General features: G+C 34.1%; 2 protein-coding genes and 1 pseudogene across 2 annotated transcripts; 2 read left to right on the plus strand and 1 right to left on the minus strand.

Moving 5' to 3' along the window:
* The first annotated feature begins 204 nt into the window (after positions 1 to 204).
* LOC124537404 (minor histocompatibility antigen H13) lies at positions 205 to 4,635 on the plus strand. The gene is made up of 6 exons (XM_047114239.1): positions 205 to 487; positions 1,635 to 1,816; positions 2,687 to 2,861; positions 3,334 to 3,517; positions 3,933 to 4,242; positions 4,336 to 4,635. Exons 1-6 carry the CDS (start codon positions 296 to 298, stop codon positions 4,400 to 4,402), a joined length of 1,110 nt encoding a protein of 369 aa, XP_046970195.1. The 5' UTR covers positions 205 to 295; the 3' UTR covers positions 4,403 to 4,635.
* Positions 4,636 to 6,395: 1,760 nt separating this feature from the next.
* LOC124537350 (RNA 3'-terminal phosphate cyclase) lies at positions 6,396 to 12,926 on the minus strand. The gene is made up of 9 exons (XM_047114178.1): positions 12,642 to 12,926; positions 12,450 to 12,567; positions 12,245 to 12,371; positions 11,484 to 11,669; positions 10,062 to 10,200; positions 9,482 to 9,597; positions 8,592 to 8,739; positions 7,348 to 7,458; positions 6,396 to 7,085 (listed from the first exon to the last, which is right to left on the minus strand). Exons 1-9 carry the CDS (start codon positions 12,681 to 12,683, stop codon positions 6,996 to 6,998), a joined length of 1,077 nt encoding a protein of 358 aa, XP_046970134.1. The 5' UTR covers positions 12,684 to 12,926; the 3' UTR covers positions 6,396 to 6,995.
* Positions 12,927 to 13,206: 280 nt separating this feature from the next.
* Positions 13,207 to 15,922, plus strand: LOC124537349 (annotated as a pseudogene).
* The last annotated feature ends 258 nt before the right edge of the window (positions 15,923 to 16,180 follow it).

The following is a 16,180-nucleotide window of genomic DNA, read 5'->3' on the forward strand; positions in this document are numbered from 1 at the left end:
ATATTAAATTTAAAATATTTTAATATGGATATAACATTTGGCTTCTAATAATTAACTAGTTTTAGTACTGACTTGTGATTTAGGAATAGATATAATAAGCTACCAATGGTACCAGTATTACAATGTTATAGAATAATTAAATAAACCAATATCTCTCCTAGACCATATCGAAGGATTACCAACTTATTAATTCTAACTGTACACTGTACAAGTGTACACTTGTCATTTTTCTGTCAAACCTTACTCGACGAGAGAGAAGCTAGGCAGTGCATATATTTCAATAAAATTAATTACAATGGCAGAATCAGTTACTGAAATTCCTATAAACATAGAAGAAACTGTGAGGGAAACCGTACAAAATGTTACTGATAAGCCAACATCGAGTATTGAAGGAGTCGCGATTGCCTACTTAAGTTTAGTGATAATGGCTATTTTACCCATATTCTTTGGTGCCTTTCGCTCTGTGAAATATTTAAAGGAACAAAAGGTAAGTAAATCTGTTCAACTCATATAAACAACATGGTTTTATGTTTGAATTTTATATTCGGCGCTTCCAATCAGAAATGTGCACGTAATGTCATCGTGGCATATTTTGTTCGCGACTTCAACAACAGAATAGTGATACATACAATTATTTTTTTTTTACTTGAATGTGTCTTTATCTCCCCTCAATCATGAATTCAATGTAACAATTACCATATTTCCTTATCTTAGCCTTTAACATTTTAGAAGTTATATTTACTATTATTTTTATAATAATTCCAATATTAAAATAATATATATAGAGCAATTAAACTATACACTTTTGTTTTATATGTATACTGATTAATATTATGATCAAGGGAATAAACTTCTGACTGTGATTTATCTGTCAGAAAAGTAAAAACTTGTATTATTAATAATGACATATTTAATTATTAAAAAAACAAAATACCCGACTGCACACTAAAAAAAGAGTAAAACTTTGCGTTGACGCAGAATTAACATGTTCCCGTGGGAATTTTGAGAAAAAACGTATCCTATATTAATTACTCCCGTGATTGAAATGAATCTAATGATACCGCATACATATTTTTTTAAAGGGAAATTTAGAAAAAATATTATTATGTCTTTATCCCGTGGGACTTTTAGGATAAAATGTATCCTATGACACTCCCGTAATCAAGACAAATCTAACGATACCTCATACATCAAAATCCATCAAGCCGTTTAGGCTACAGGAGGTCACAAAGGAAAAGACATACATACATACTTACATACACTCGAAAAACATTACCCTCCTTCTTTGGCAGTCGGGTAAAAATAAATAATCCAATTAAAAAAAATCTTAAACAGATGTATAATTTTTTTTTTTACTTTTTACTTACATAAATGAAATAAAATTTAAATATTATTTTTTTATAATTGACTGATCAAGATGACATTATAATAGGTAATTGGCTGTAAAATTATTTTGTAGGCTGTTGCCTTTATCAAGTTCTCTAGCTTTAATATTAGACAGTAGTATTATAAAATCCACATTTTAATAGTTAGAAAAGACTTTATTATATGTTGTAATTATTGAAATATTTTATTTATATTGTTATTATTATTCTATCAGGTATGTAACTCTATGGTATATAATTTAATTTCAGGAATCTGGGGAGAGGCCGGAGACAATGTCAAATAAGGATGCTTTGATGTTCCCACTGATTGCATCCTGTGCGCTTTTTGCCCTCTATATATTTTTCCAATTCTTCTCCAAGGAGTACATCAATCTTCTTCTTACTGGATATTTCTTCTTCCTTGGTGTTCTGGCACTGAGTCATTTGTTAAGGTCTGTATGATTTATCTTATTTTATTGATATAGTATTTGATATTGTTATGCTAAGACAATATATAATTTAGTATACTATGTATATGTTGCATATATATTCAAAATGATACACCTTAATTACGCAAATAACACCTTAAATACACAATTAATGAAAACCACTCTAAAGATAAATAATGTAATTTATCTTTAGAGTGTTACTTAAGAGTATCAAGTCAATAAAACTAACAATATATTGAGAAAAATATCCATTAACCTTGTGTGATTTTTATAACTAAACAATGTATTGTGTTTTTGTATAATGGTAATATCATTAATCATTCATTAATTATTAAAATAATTGTTAGTATAAAAATATAAATTCATAAACCTTAATTAAGTATTTCTCTAATTGCTTACATAGAGTAAAAAATATAATTACAATATAATTGTACAAGGGACATAATATCTTAATACCCAATGTATTATATATAATTGTGCCTGTTTGGTGATGTAAAGAATGGTTAATATTTCTTAAATATTTAAAAAAATATATCTACATTATAATATAAACTCTAAATGTAATATAAATTCTAACATGTGAATACTTAAGTTTTCATAGCTTAAAGCTCATATAATCAGTAAGTTAGATGAAACATATTTAGATACAAATGTATGTGACACAAGAAGAGGAATCACTTTTATTCATTTCCATCGACACTTAAAGATTCCTAAGAAAATGTAAATTATTAATTCAGGTATATTCTGACTACTGTATCTAAGTCTGTAAATACTGAGAATCTTATTTATTTTTCTTTGAAGAGCCTTAAATGAAAATATCAACTTAGTTTGTTAGTGTGTATAATGTATATTTATTTGATTTTTCTATTTCAGCCCAATAATATCGTTGATTGTGCCAGCATCAGTTCCCAACTTACCGTACCACATTCTATTCACCCGTGGGGAGCGCGATAACCGCTCAGACATCGTCAACTATAAGTTTACTTCCTATGATGTGATATGCCTTGTCATATCCTTGTGTCTCGGAGCTTGGTATCTTCTCAAGAAGGTTAGTCACATTAAATTAACTAGCAGCAGTGTTTGATGAATACATATGTGGTAGATTTTCTAACAAGACATATGTTCCTATATTTGGTTCAATATTCAAAATCAAAATAAACTTTATTCAAGTGGGCTTTTACAAGCACTTTTAAATCGTCAATTAACAATTAAGTGAAGCTACCAGCTTATTATCTAAGAGTATCAATTATAATATTATAAATAAGAAATTGAATTGCATATGAAAACTAATGTAAAAAAAAGCCTATAAATATCCTTCTGTTGGACAAAAGCTTCTTCGGAATTTGAGGAAAAGGCTTGTAGCTTATTCCTCAATGCTGTCCCAATGTGGCAGATTCACATTCTACCCAAACTAGCTTGCTAGAGATGAGATGAATTTTATAAAAAATGAGTTTAGAAATATGCAAAAACATTAAATAAATAAATACCAGCACATTCATTCATTCATTCATTCATTCCAGCACTGGATCGCCAACAACCTCTTCGGTATCGCCTTCGCCATCAACGGCGTGGAGTTGCTCCACCTCAACAACGTAGTGACAGGCTGCATCCTGCTTTGTGGACTTTTCCTTTACGACATCTTCTGGGTGTTCGGCACTAATGTTATGGTCACCGTTGCTAAGTCCTTTGAAGCACCTATCAAATGTAAGCCTGTAATATGTATTAAGTTAATAAATAGTTTTCGTCCGCATTAAGTTTTAAATAGAATAGAAGTAGGAAAAAAATAGTAGCCTTGGTATTAAGGCTTCCTTGATACCAAATTTTAACAAATGTTTATTACTATGGTTCCTACATTTTATTCATGAGGGTTCATGTTTTATATATGTTGGTGTAAAAGGGTCTTTCAGCTTTCATTATTTAACTAATAAACTATAAACTGACTGAACTAAAAAAACAACAAATAGATGTATAACCAAACCATAGATTTTTGACCAAAATAAAGATAAATTGTATAAGTGTATTATGACACTTATTAGTTAATTTTTTTTTTTAAATTACAATTAAACTAAAATAAACAATTTTATATTATTATTTATTGATTAATCTAATTTATCCACAGTGGTATTCCCTCAAGACTTGCTAGTAAATGGTCTGAACGCTAGTAACTTTGCTATGCTTGGACTTGGAGACATTGTAGTACCCGGCATCTTCATCGCTCTCCTGCTGAGGTTCGACAAGAGTTTGAAACGTAATTCAGAGTTCTACTTCAGAGCCACATTCTCCGCTTACATCCTGGGCCTGTTAGCTACCATCCTCGTGATGCACATATTCAAACATGCTCAACCCGCTTTGTTGTACCTGGTACCAGCTTGTCTAGGTACTCCTTTGACCCTTGCTCTACTGAGAGGAGACATTAATGCCTTATTTAAGTAAGTAAAATTACTTTCGTTATTCTAAAATCTAATTTATTTATATTTTAAATAAAATGAGATGTGTATTAATATTCTCTTACTTTTCCTCAGCTATGAAGATCAACCAGCTATCGTTGAATCCCCCGTTGACAGCAGTAAAACAAAGAAGTCAGATTAGACCATCGCCCCGCCAAATTCGAAGCACAAATAAGCGGCACATTGTGAATTAGATAACATTACGGAAAAATATTTTTTATCTCCATGACGATGGTGAGGGACCATGGCTGATATGGAAAACAAATGTCCGATGAGGATCGAAAATAATAATTTGTTTTTTATTGATGTGACTTCCTTGTATAATCTTCCATTATTTATTTGAAATTGCATAATATATTGATGAGTAAGGCTAAATTGTGTAATTTTTTATACTTTTTTTTTTAAATTTAATTAGTCATTTATACCTTTAAATGATGTATATAAAATACTTTTTGGTTAATCCTCACATAATGGTGTTAAAAATGGAATCAATATATAAATATATTTTGTGACTGATGTGAGTGTTAGATGAATAAGTTTATTTTTTTGTTTAAAACAATCCTTCTAAAATATTTTTGTATCTAATGTTACCAATTTACAAAATATTGTCGTAAAGAAAATTAGATCTATCTTACCGCGTAAGCAATTAAAGCGTGGTGTTATAAATATTTCTACTTTTAAGTAATTATCGAATTAACTGCTTTATATTCATAAATTGAATCAATTGTCACAATATTTTCAAAATCAGTAATTAATGAAAATTTTTAACAAATCTTAAATAGATTGTCGAAAAACATACATATTATTTTTTAAAGTAATAATCTTTCCTGTAAATTATATTCAGTGGGTATTTTTTTTTTTTATAATCGCGTTTTTTTCTTTCGAATATCTATCTAATCACTGGTGATAGAAAGAGAAAGATGAGTGCTTAACTAAATATCCGTTAAACATCATTCCTATAGTTTTTTTTTAATATTATTGTTCTTTTTTTAAATTTGGTTTCAGATAAATACTTTGAAAGTATCTAAGGAAGGTGATAAGCTTACATGTAAAATAAATAATATGTAGGTAATAGCGTACCGGTTATAATAAATATTCATTGAAACATTTACACAAATAAATTACGATTTTATACGCATATTTACGTATGTTTATAAGTTTGTCAATACTAATATCTGTATGAGTTTTCTGAGCATTTCTTTCACACATATATCAATATGTCTTCGCTTTTTTTACAATTTCCACTAGCGTTAGATATATTAGAATAACGTATTATATAATATGTGGGCCGTAATTCGTTTCGTAATGCGGCGTCTTAATTTGTTTTTTGTACGGTTGTAACTAGGAATTGTGTACCGAATTAATTACTGTAGACAACGCAAATGTTGGGATAAAAAAGAATTAAATAAATATGTCAATAAATATGTTTTATTTATTATACTTCACGCTTTGTGACACGCCGTTTTTTATTCATATGTAATTATTTTAAATGGGTATATTATATTCTAAACCGCACAGTTCGCTTGGACTGGTCATTATGTAGTATGGTCAAAAAGCGGATAGTAAACGACGCTGATACACTTTCGCCCCATCCACTGTCTGACCTAGGGTTTAAAAGGCATCTGTTATTGGAATCATATTAAATTATGTCGATTTTAACCCTTCAGGACAATATGAAAAAAGAAGGATTATTTTTAATAAAAACTATATCCCTAATTTCAATAAAAACCTATTCTATCGAACTGTTATAAAAATTGGATTGAATAACTTATACTTAAATTTTTTCTAACATTATAACCAAAAATTGAATTAAATCGTCTCGGAGCCCAAAGTTATAAAAAATATTGTAAAAAAACTATTATTTGATTCAGAAATTTTAATTGGTACATATTACATTTAAATCAATTGTTTCGCTGTTTTACTCATAACTTTTTATAACAATATTTCTAGTTAGTATATCACAATTTTATTATTATCAAAGGGTACCCAAGAGATTTTAAAACTATTTCAAAAATAATGGACGCCTAATAATTTCCGGAACAATTATCAAAACGGTCAGTTGTTAAAAGTCGCATGTACACTCCTCGAGATATTAAAAGACCAAAATGTATTTCACAATATTTATTTTACATGGAAACAAAAATACAAAATTATTTATTAATATATAAAAAAATCAGTCTGACTGAAATAATTATAAATATATTTTTATCTTAATTAATTACGATATACACTTCGTCTGCTACACTGGACTTTTACGTGTAAATTAATCCTAAAATAAATAATTTTACAAACTTAACACAATTACTTGGTACAACTGAAAATAATTCAGCACAAAAATAAATCATTTCATACAATTACACGAGAGCAATACACTCGCTAATAGTTACGTCATAATACATTTCACAGATTATATAGTATACTGATTTAACGACACACATTTTTGGCATTAATTATAATTAATCTTCTAAAAATTATTATTAAATAAGAGAATGACATGTGTTTATTTAAAACGGAATTTTTCACTTAAAATATCATCTGGAATCAATAAAGCTTCGTCGCAACACACAACCGCACAGTACGAATTGTTAGGGTTTTATAATGCTGGGTCGATACTTTATATGATTCCTATGGCAATTCGTTTTTTTTTTTTTACAAAAGTGGGGATACAGTTTAATAACACGCCAATAAATGTTATTAAGTTACAAATGCAAATACAATATCTAAATTTATTGACTTTATTCGCCTAAAATAAATTTATTAATAAGTCCTAAGCCGGTGCACTCGATTAAATTCTGTTCACCCTCCTGTTGAATGTTAAATTTCACCTGAAAGGCAACAATTTATAAAAAAAGCTTACTAAACAAATAAAGTTGTAGTATGTAGATGATCATAGAAAATCAATATATAATAATATATAATGTTGTCTTAAATTTTCGCGATGATTACACATTTAAATAAAACTATTTGCCCGTGACCACGAACACTGCAAAGTGCTCGAAACGTCGGGATGTTTAAAAATAATTAATATACGCGATTCATCCGTTATAAATAGTTTTATTTAAATAATATATAATTTTTATTCATTACCTTTGCGATCATCTCGCAGATATAGATAGCTGTGCGTGTGTGCAGCGTGACCTCACCGGCGCGCACACACGAGCGCCCCTCTGCCAGCGCCATGTACAATATCACTTGGTCCTGTAACGATGATGATACATTTTGACGTTTAATTTGTAACATATAAATACTAATTTCATATTTTTTGTGACGCTTATATATTAACTTATTTTTACTTGGTGGTAGGGCTTTGTGCAAGCCCGTCTGGGTAGGTACCACCCACTCATCAGTTATTCTACCGCCAAATAACAGTACTCAGTATTGTTGTGTTCCAATTTGAAGGGTGAGGGAGCCAGTGCAACTACGGGCACAAGGGACATAACATCTTAGTTCCCAAGGTTGGTGGTACATGTAAGGAATAGTTAATTTTTCTTACAGCGTCATTGTCTATGGGTGATGGTGACCACTTACCATTAGGTGGCCCATATGCTCGTCCACCAGTCTATAAGATTAAAAAAAAAAATTAACGCATCTATATATACACGCCTATTTAGAAACAGTTGGGGGGGGGGGCGGAACCGACACACTCCTACCGACGGCCTTAATATAATAAATAAATGTTGTCGTACACTATTGCATTACAAAGCATCAAACGGCATATTATCTGACATTGTTTACTAACAATATAAGCCGTGGATAAGTTTAATCGGAGGTGTTACCGCCTGGCCACAGCTTATTGCGGCGCGGCGAGCGGCGCGGTGTGCGAGCGAAACAAATGTACTAGAGAGTATCGAGGCGGCCACAGCTCAAAGCGGCGCGCGCGGCGGCATCAAGTGGACGGACTAGCCAACGCGCGACCAAAACAAATAATTTTGTTTTTAACGCGCGTTGACCGCCGCGGTCGCAACTGGTCGAGCTGTGGCATCAGTGGCGTAGCTAGGTGAGAAAGGGCCCCGGTGCAGAGAAAAAGATTTGGGCCCTCACCCTCTCTTGTCCAACCCTCTTTAACTTATAATTACCCTTTTAATATATACATACCAAGTAACAAATCTTATGCTCTTATGTTGTGTTATGTCGTGATTTTATAGCTTCACAAGCTTAAGGTTTAGTTAAGAGGGCCCCCTAAACTCCGGGGCCCTGGTGCATTGCACCACCTGGCCCTACGATAGCTACGCCACTGTGTGGCATACCACCGCAATCCGCACCGCCCGCCGCCCCTCACGCCGCACCTCATCCCGCACCGGCCAGGCCCTTAGTGACGTCACTCGCGGTACCTGCGCGTGCGGGTCGAGGCAGGCGCCGCTGCGCAGCGTGGTGCGCAGCGCATGCGCGGCGAGGCGGCCCACGTCGGCCGCGTCCGTGCCGCGCCGGCCCAGCGCGTCCGCGCCCAGCGCGCAGCCCGACGACGACGAGCACGACAGGCTGCGGACATATATCGAGCAATAAACCTCTTTTCTCGTCGACGACCTCCATGGTCGTGTGTGTGTGGTGTGTACACCGGTTTTCATGGGTACGCCACTCCGAGGTCCCGGGTTCGATTCCCGGCCGAGTCGATGTTGATTAACATTAGTTTTCTGTGTTATCTTGGGTCTCGGTGTTTGTGGTACCGTCGTTACTTCTGATTTCCATAACACAAGTGCTTCAGCTACTTACAGTAGGATCAGAGTAATGTATGTGATGTTGTCTCATATTTATTTATTATATTTATTTTCTGTTTTAATTTCATACAAATCATTTATTCAAATATAGAAGCATTACTCACTTATATTTACTATCTATCAGATAAGATATTATAAATGAGGAAATGGACCAAGAATAAGTCCCCAAGGAACCCTCCACTGTTTGCAACCCCGAGAGATCAGTTATTCTTTTTGCATTGAAATCAAAGCAAAGTTTTTATTTAATCGTTACATAGCTGTCTGACCAATACTTCATATTGCAAGCAATTAATGCTAGCTAGTTAAGTCACAAAATTTGCCTAAAAATATGATTTCAACACTAATTCCTATATAATTAAAAAGTTCAACTCACACTTGTCAAGTGGCCCCAGTCTAATTTATACTATATTAAGCAATGCAAAACATAAATTTTTATAGTATGTTTTAGCATAATCAACCTTTAAAGATTTATTAATGTATTATAATTATAAAATATGACGTCTCACATTATTCCATTGCAGTTGTCGGGCGCCATGTGCCTGTCCTCCTTGTAACTGTGTATGTTTACATTGTGCTCCGTAGTTAGTTCCCGCTTCGCTCCGTCAGCCATCAAATACGCCAGCTGTATAAAAATCCAAAATAAAATAAGCTAACATTTAATAGTAAATTGTAAATGATAGAGTATTGTGTGATTTATTTGACTGTATCTATTACGACGTGAAGGCAAATTAAATGAATATAATAAAAGGAGCTGAGATGGCCCAGTGGTTAGAACGCGTGCATCTTAACCGATGATTGCGGGTTCAAACCCAGGCAAGCACCACTATATATGTGCTTAATTGTGTTTATAATTCATCTCGGGCTTGGCGGTGAAGGAAAACATCGTAAGGAAACCTGCATGTGTCTAATTTCATCGAACATGCCACATGTGCATTCCACCAACCTGCATTGGAACAGCGTGGTGGAATATGTTCAAACCCTCTCCTCAATGGAAGATTAGGCCTTATCTCAGCAGTTGGAAATTTAGTTACTTTACTTTTACTTTACTAATAAGATATAATACTAATGAACAGTAATGAAATATACCTTGATAGGTAAGGTTCCCGCGACAAAACTGGTCCCTGTGATCTCTAGAATGTGGCCCCTTTCTGTCAGACAAACTCCACTTATACTTCGGACTGGATTAATTTTCACGCGAACGTGACCGCCGCCCTTAGGGAAATACCTGCAATGCAAATCGTAATTTAATTACTAAAGTTTTTTAATCTTGTACCAATACGCAAAAAGTATATTTATGCTTCAAACTATAGTAGATAATTTTTTGTTATTTTTTGTTATAGGCAGGTGAACAGTCAAATGATAAACATTTTCTTTATCGGAAATGTTAACCATTCCTTACTTCCTAATGCATGACCGACCTTGAGAACTAAGATGTTATGTAGCTTGTACCGTTAATACCACTGGCTCACTCACCCTAAACCCAAACCGAAATAAATTACTGTTTGACGGCCAAATATCTGATGAGTGGGTGGTACCTAGACGAGCTTACACAAAGCCCTACACCACTAAGTAATTTATAATTTTGAGATATATTACTTTACTTAATATAATACTGTTTTCCCATTTATGTAAAACATATATATTATCTGTTCCAAATGCTTTAGTAGTAAGACATTTTGATTCTTCAACATTTAGTCCAAGATGTTTAGATATCCGCTCTGCATAAAATCCTTCTACGTGATTTTTCGATTGGATTATGTCGGAGGGTGCCCCCCAAGTATAAAACCGAACAATTTTACAAAAACAAAATAAAATGTTTTTTTTTTTTAAATTAAATATATCGGAAAATATTAACAATAGGGGGAAAAGTTTGGTATAAAAGAGGTGGGAAATTTTGTTCTCTACAAAAAAGATTACTTCGGTTTTTAACGTAAAACCTACCGTTTCCGAGATATACATATGCAAAAAAACGTTTTCCAAGATGGCGGCGAACGCTCGCGGTTTCGGACGACAGAAACTCGGTTTTATACTTAGAAGGCACCCTCTGACATAATCCAATCGAAAAATCACGTAGAAGGATTTTATGCAGAGCGGACCGATTTTTGGTGCTACAATTCTTGGACTAATTCATGAGTAATGGCACAAAAAAATTGAATTAATAATACCATATCAAGTTATACTAGAAATTATAACAAAATAAAAATGAATAACCTTTGAGTATGCTTAGAGGTTTAAGATAGTGGCATACCATTTATTCTATTTTTTTTAATATTCTAATAGAGACAATATATTCCTTATAATCACATTAGCAATAGAAAAAAAGTTTGTGGAAACTAACTAATTATCAAATGACTATCTAACATCCAGAAAAATATTTACTCTAACATTTAATATGAATGCCACATACAAGAAATGCCTACATTTATACTTTTTACACAAGTAACATGTTTTTACAATGATCGATTCGTCTACTGTAAAGCTACTGAAGCTTCACATATAATACCTCACCCCCTCCGTAGTATGTTCATGTTGAAATCAGCATTAAATCTTTTTAGAATATTCCGGAAAACTCTTTCCATGTAATCTATCTGTGGTGCCATATCAGCATTGGTACCTCCCCTCAAATCAAGTGTCACACCAGAATCTGCAAACAGTGCGCATGGCAGAGCTACCTGGAGCAGCAAACTTATTGATCTGAAAATATAAATACAGGTAATTAGTTACAAATTAATCATCAGTATTTATAATGTTATTCTTAAATTCATTAATTAAGTTTGATTTCATATTATATAATAAAAATTTCACCACACACACAATAGACACTTCAAAATCACTTCACACTCATTCTCAAAGGAGACCTCAGCATACTAAATATAAGGAAGGGCTCAGTATTCAAAATAAACATACAAAAAAATGTATATGTATCATTACCACAATACAGAAACATAGCTTTGCATATGCCTAAATTATAGGACACAATATACTTAAATCAAAATATAAGTTAGGAAGACCTAACTTAACACTGAATATTGTATCTTTCTATCAGTGTAACTTTTTTTTTAAATTGGATCAGTCTTGTAGTCTCTTGCATAAGCACAAAAAAAGTGGACCTCTTATAATATTTGCATAAATAGAAAAGGTTAGTATGTTCGTCCTTTATTATCCATAATCCATCCATTCATACATTAGCAATTATTTACAAGGGGGCCATAATAAATTAGAAAAGTATGTTTTATACTGGGAGGGTCAAGTGAAATGAGAATACCAACCCTGCAGTCTGTGTATCAGCCAGATAGTGTCCTCCTCTGAGTTTACCAGGAATGAATTCAATTTCTGTAGACCCAATGTTGGCACCTTTCATCTTTGCTTGACACATTGTGGCTACTAATTGAATACCTAAAAATGTAATTGATCTATTATAACTGTATTAAATTAAGTTCTTTTTTAAATTATTTTAACGATAGTTGATTTTACCTTTTAAATGTTGTGCAGCTAATCCCGGCTTACTACGACCTGCGCGAATATTGGTTACCCTAACTGGGATACCGAGTATAGCACTCAGTGAAATTGATATACGTAGGATTTGGCCTCCCTGTAATAAATGTATAACATTACTTTATATATAATTTATTACGTTATATTTAACTCATATATGCTATTTATTACCCCTTCTAATACACTTCCATCTATATCTAATGTTTGGGACATTTTTTGTTGATAAAATACCTTCCTATTGATTTAAAATATATTGAGAAAATAATTTAATCTAGCCGGCGAAAAATAGCTGCCTTAATACAAAAATGTACCCAAAGAGTATAATATAAAAATTATAAATTCGTTTCGGAAAAAACTGTACCGATCTAACCAATTTGTCCGTAATGAACATGGATAGTAGACATTGACAGTTTATTTAAAACTTCTGTTTAGAAAACCATTTGAAATTATCATTATTATTTCTAGTTATTTACAAAAATATGTTTATAATAATAACAAAATCTGTAATTATTCAACTTATTTTTTGTATTAAGTTTAAGACTTCATATTTGTAGACCAATGTTACAAGTTTTATACTATATTTTTTAAATTAAGAGGAAACAATACATCCAAAAACGACAAGAATTTTTATTATATTAAACAAAAATAAATTGTTGTAGTTAGGTTTATTAGTGTTTTATTTTATTTAATATAACTCAATAAGCAATTATCATAACCAGGACGCGGCAACGACAAAATACAGATTGCGGAGTTGAAATGAAAACCCTGAAACGGAGTGTCAGGTTAAATTTCCCTGTTCCGCGCAAAATGCCAATAATTGTTTTGTTAGGAATGTGTATATTTTGCGAATTGGAATCGCTAAAGAGACTTGAAGTTTGATTTGTCATATTGTCTGCAAGTATTCTTTTTGATACTTTTATAAATATTTGTGATAGTGAAAAGATATTTCTTGCAAGTACATTCTGAATCCGGCATATTTTTATTTTATTCCTTCATAAGGATGCAGAGAAAACAAGGCTTTCCCGTTGCGAACTGCAGCATAAAGATGGTAATGTTATTTATTTAAAATAAAAACAAAAACCTGTTCTTCATGAAAGCCTATTATCACTTCATATTCTTAATTAAATTATATATTTTCATGAACTTTCATAATTTGTTTACAAAAGTATTGCCGTTTTTTTTACTAGGATATCTTAAGGGCTTTTTTTAATTTTAATATAGGGGTGACATAAGAAGTAAAATAATAACATGATAACTTTTAAGTATATGTATAGGTCAATAATATTATTAGCAATATCTTTATTAATGAGTGATTTAGTTATATGTTTAGATTGTTTTAAAATTATATCACTATGAAAAAGTACTAAGATATTTCCGTATGCTATAGTTGTGACAATTGTTACAATGCTCTGTTTAGTTTGGTTTTTTATTATATTACCTTTAAAATGTTCTAAATCTCTGTCTAAATTGTGTTGGTTAACTGCATACTTAAGCACATTGTATATAAGTAATATATGGGTACAAAGATAACATTTTATTCTTCTTATTAAGTTTTCACCTTTGTAAGTTATATTTTTACAGCCGGATAGCAATGGCATGCCTTTGGAGGGATTATTGGAAGAGGAGGAACCATTGCAACGACGACAACAGCTTATCAATTTTGGGCATGCACAGTGGGGTTTCAATAACTGGAGCTGGTCTGTCACCAAGCAAGATTTAGGTTTGTTGAGATTTATCTATTGAATTATTCTATTTATTTATCTATTGAATTATATATTCCGTATTTAATTTTTTTTTAATTGTTTAATGGTATTTTATAAAAGCAAGGTGTTTTAATTTATATATTTACCATGCAGATTTTGTGGAGATGTCAAATGGCAAATATACAGCTGGGGTAGTAGCTTTCGTGTCAGTCAAAGTTAAGACTCTTGACATACATAGAGAAAACATTGGCTATGCAACCTCTCTTGCACCAAACAAAGGAGCTGCCATCCATAGGGCTAGGAAGGTTTGTACACACATATATATGCACAGTATATTAGTAATAATAATAATTTTTTATCTATCTATACTTGTTCATACAGTGTGCCGTCACCAACGCGCTCCGCGAGACGTTGCTCTCCTTTGGGGGTGCCGTCGCGACCGAGCTCGCCGAATTGCTCGATGCGCATCGGTTGGAGCCCGTCGAGCCGCTCCCCGAGAACAACCCCAATGCGCTCAACAGGCTCGCCGAGCCGAGGAACTCCCCCAAGCCCAGCGTCCGCAAGGAGCCCGCGCCGCCCTGCGTCAACGTGAAGAGCGCCACCATCCCGCCCGTGGCCAAGGCGCACCCGATGCCCGCCAACCTGCCGCCGGCCGCCAACCGCGCGCCCGCCGCCAACGCGCCGCGCGCGCCCCCCCGCGCCCCCCGCGCCGCCCGCGTCGGCGCCGCAGCGGCCCGGCTCCAACGTAAGTTTCGTGCTGCAGCCGGTGCCGTGCGCGCCGCTGTTCGGCGCGCCGCCGCGCCTGGCGCCGCCGGCCGCGCCGCCGCTGTTCCCCAACTACTACGAGTACGCGGGCCCGTGGCACTTCGCCTACGAGCCGCTGGAGCGCGCGCCGGCCAACGTTAACCTGAACTTCCCGCCGCGCAACCTGCTGGTGGGCCGCGAGTGCAAGGCGCGCGAGGACCACTTCGCGCCGCCCCCGCAGGGCTGCTGGATCAAGCCGACCATCTTCTACGACGGCTTCTGGACGGAGCAGAAGGTGAAGAGGTGGGTCGCGGAGCAGGTCGAAAAGCAGTTCCCGGAGGACGCCCACAAGACGTCGTCGCCGGGCCCGCCGGCCTCCAAGCCGTGAGCGGGGAGTGAGTACGACGGTCTCGCCTCGGGAGCGGACACTATTTTATATCGAATTTTTGGATGTCTCTAGGCGTAGATTTAGATTTAATCTTGAAAATGTCCAGACCTAGGTTGCATTCTCGTTCCACTCTGTAGAGTATTAAGTAGAAAGGTTGACTTTCATACATCGAGATGTGTTCACTGAGACACGTAGGGAACCGAGGAATCTCATTATTTAGGAATTTCGTCGGTGTAGTATTGTTTAGTTACTACTGAAGAAACTATACTATAGTTCATCACGTGTTAGCAAACGTTTTGATAACTCTTGTACACTTGGCACGACGCAACATGCGATTTTTAATCCTCTAAGGATACTATTAAATAGTTTGTAACACCGAACGTTCGATTCATGTGGTGTAGCTGTTAGAGTAAATGAGAATGTTTATTGCATTTTTTGCATTCTAATCTTAATTGTATTAGATTTATAATTTTTTAACGTGATGTTTTTATCACAATGTAAAATTAATGGAATTGCAGATGTATAATGTTTATAGTCTAAGGTAAGACTTTGTGTGGTATTTCATTACATGTTTTTATCAGAATAAAACATTTGAAACTATGCGATGTTTGATTGTAGCTGTTTGTCTTTTATTATTTTCCGTTTCGTTTTTGTGTATAATGTGGATCGAATACACTCATTTCATATATCTCGAAGATGAAAAATGCTATATAGATTTTTTTTCAGGTGTTATAATTTAAGCAGACACCCATAAAATATTAGTCATTTTTTTTTAATTTGGTCACTCATCAGGCGAATACTTTTACAACCGGACCAGAAATTAATATTTTAATATATTTATTTTTGAAATACTATTCTACTATAGATGGCCCAGT

This window comes from Vanessa cardui, chromosome 18, assembly GCF_905220365.1.
Source record: "Vanessa cardui chromosome 18, ilVanCard2.1, whole genome shotgun sequence".
In the NCBI taxonomy this organism is placed as follows: Eukaryota; Metazoa; Arthropoda; class Insecta; order Lepidoptera; family Nymphalidae; genus Vanessa; species Vanessa cardui.

Bases quoted from the DNA above. Each gene is read 5' to 3' on its own strand.
- LOC124537404 (XM_047114239.1), top strand. From the start codon at position 296: ATGGCAGAATCAGTTACTGAAATTCCTATAAACATAGAAGAAACTGTG. The intron at 2,862-3,333 runs GTTAGTCACATT...CATTCATTCCAG, and splicing joins CTTGGTATCTTCTCAAGAAG to CACTGGATCGCCAACAACCT. The intron at 4,243-4,335 runs GTAAGTAAAATT...ACTTTTCCTCAG, and splicing joins GACATTAATGCCTTATTTAA to CTATGAAGATCAACCAGCTA.
- LOC124537350 (XM_047114178.1), bottom strand. From the start codon at position 12,683: ATGTCCCAAACATTAGATATAGATGGAAGTGTATTAGAAGGG. The intron at 10,201-11,483 runs GTGAGGTATTAT...TTTGCATTGCAG, and splicing joins ATGAACATACTACGGAGGGG to GTATTTCCCTAAGGGCGGCG. The intron at 9,598-10,061 runs GTATATTTCATT...ATTTTTATACAG, and splicing joins CGGGAACCTTACCTATCAAG to CTGGCGTATTTGATGGCTGA.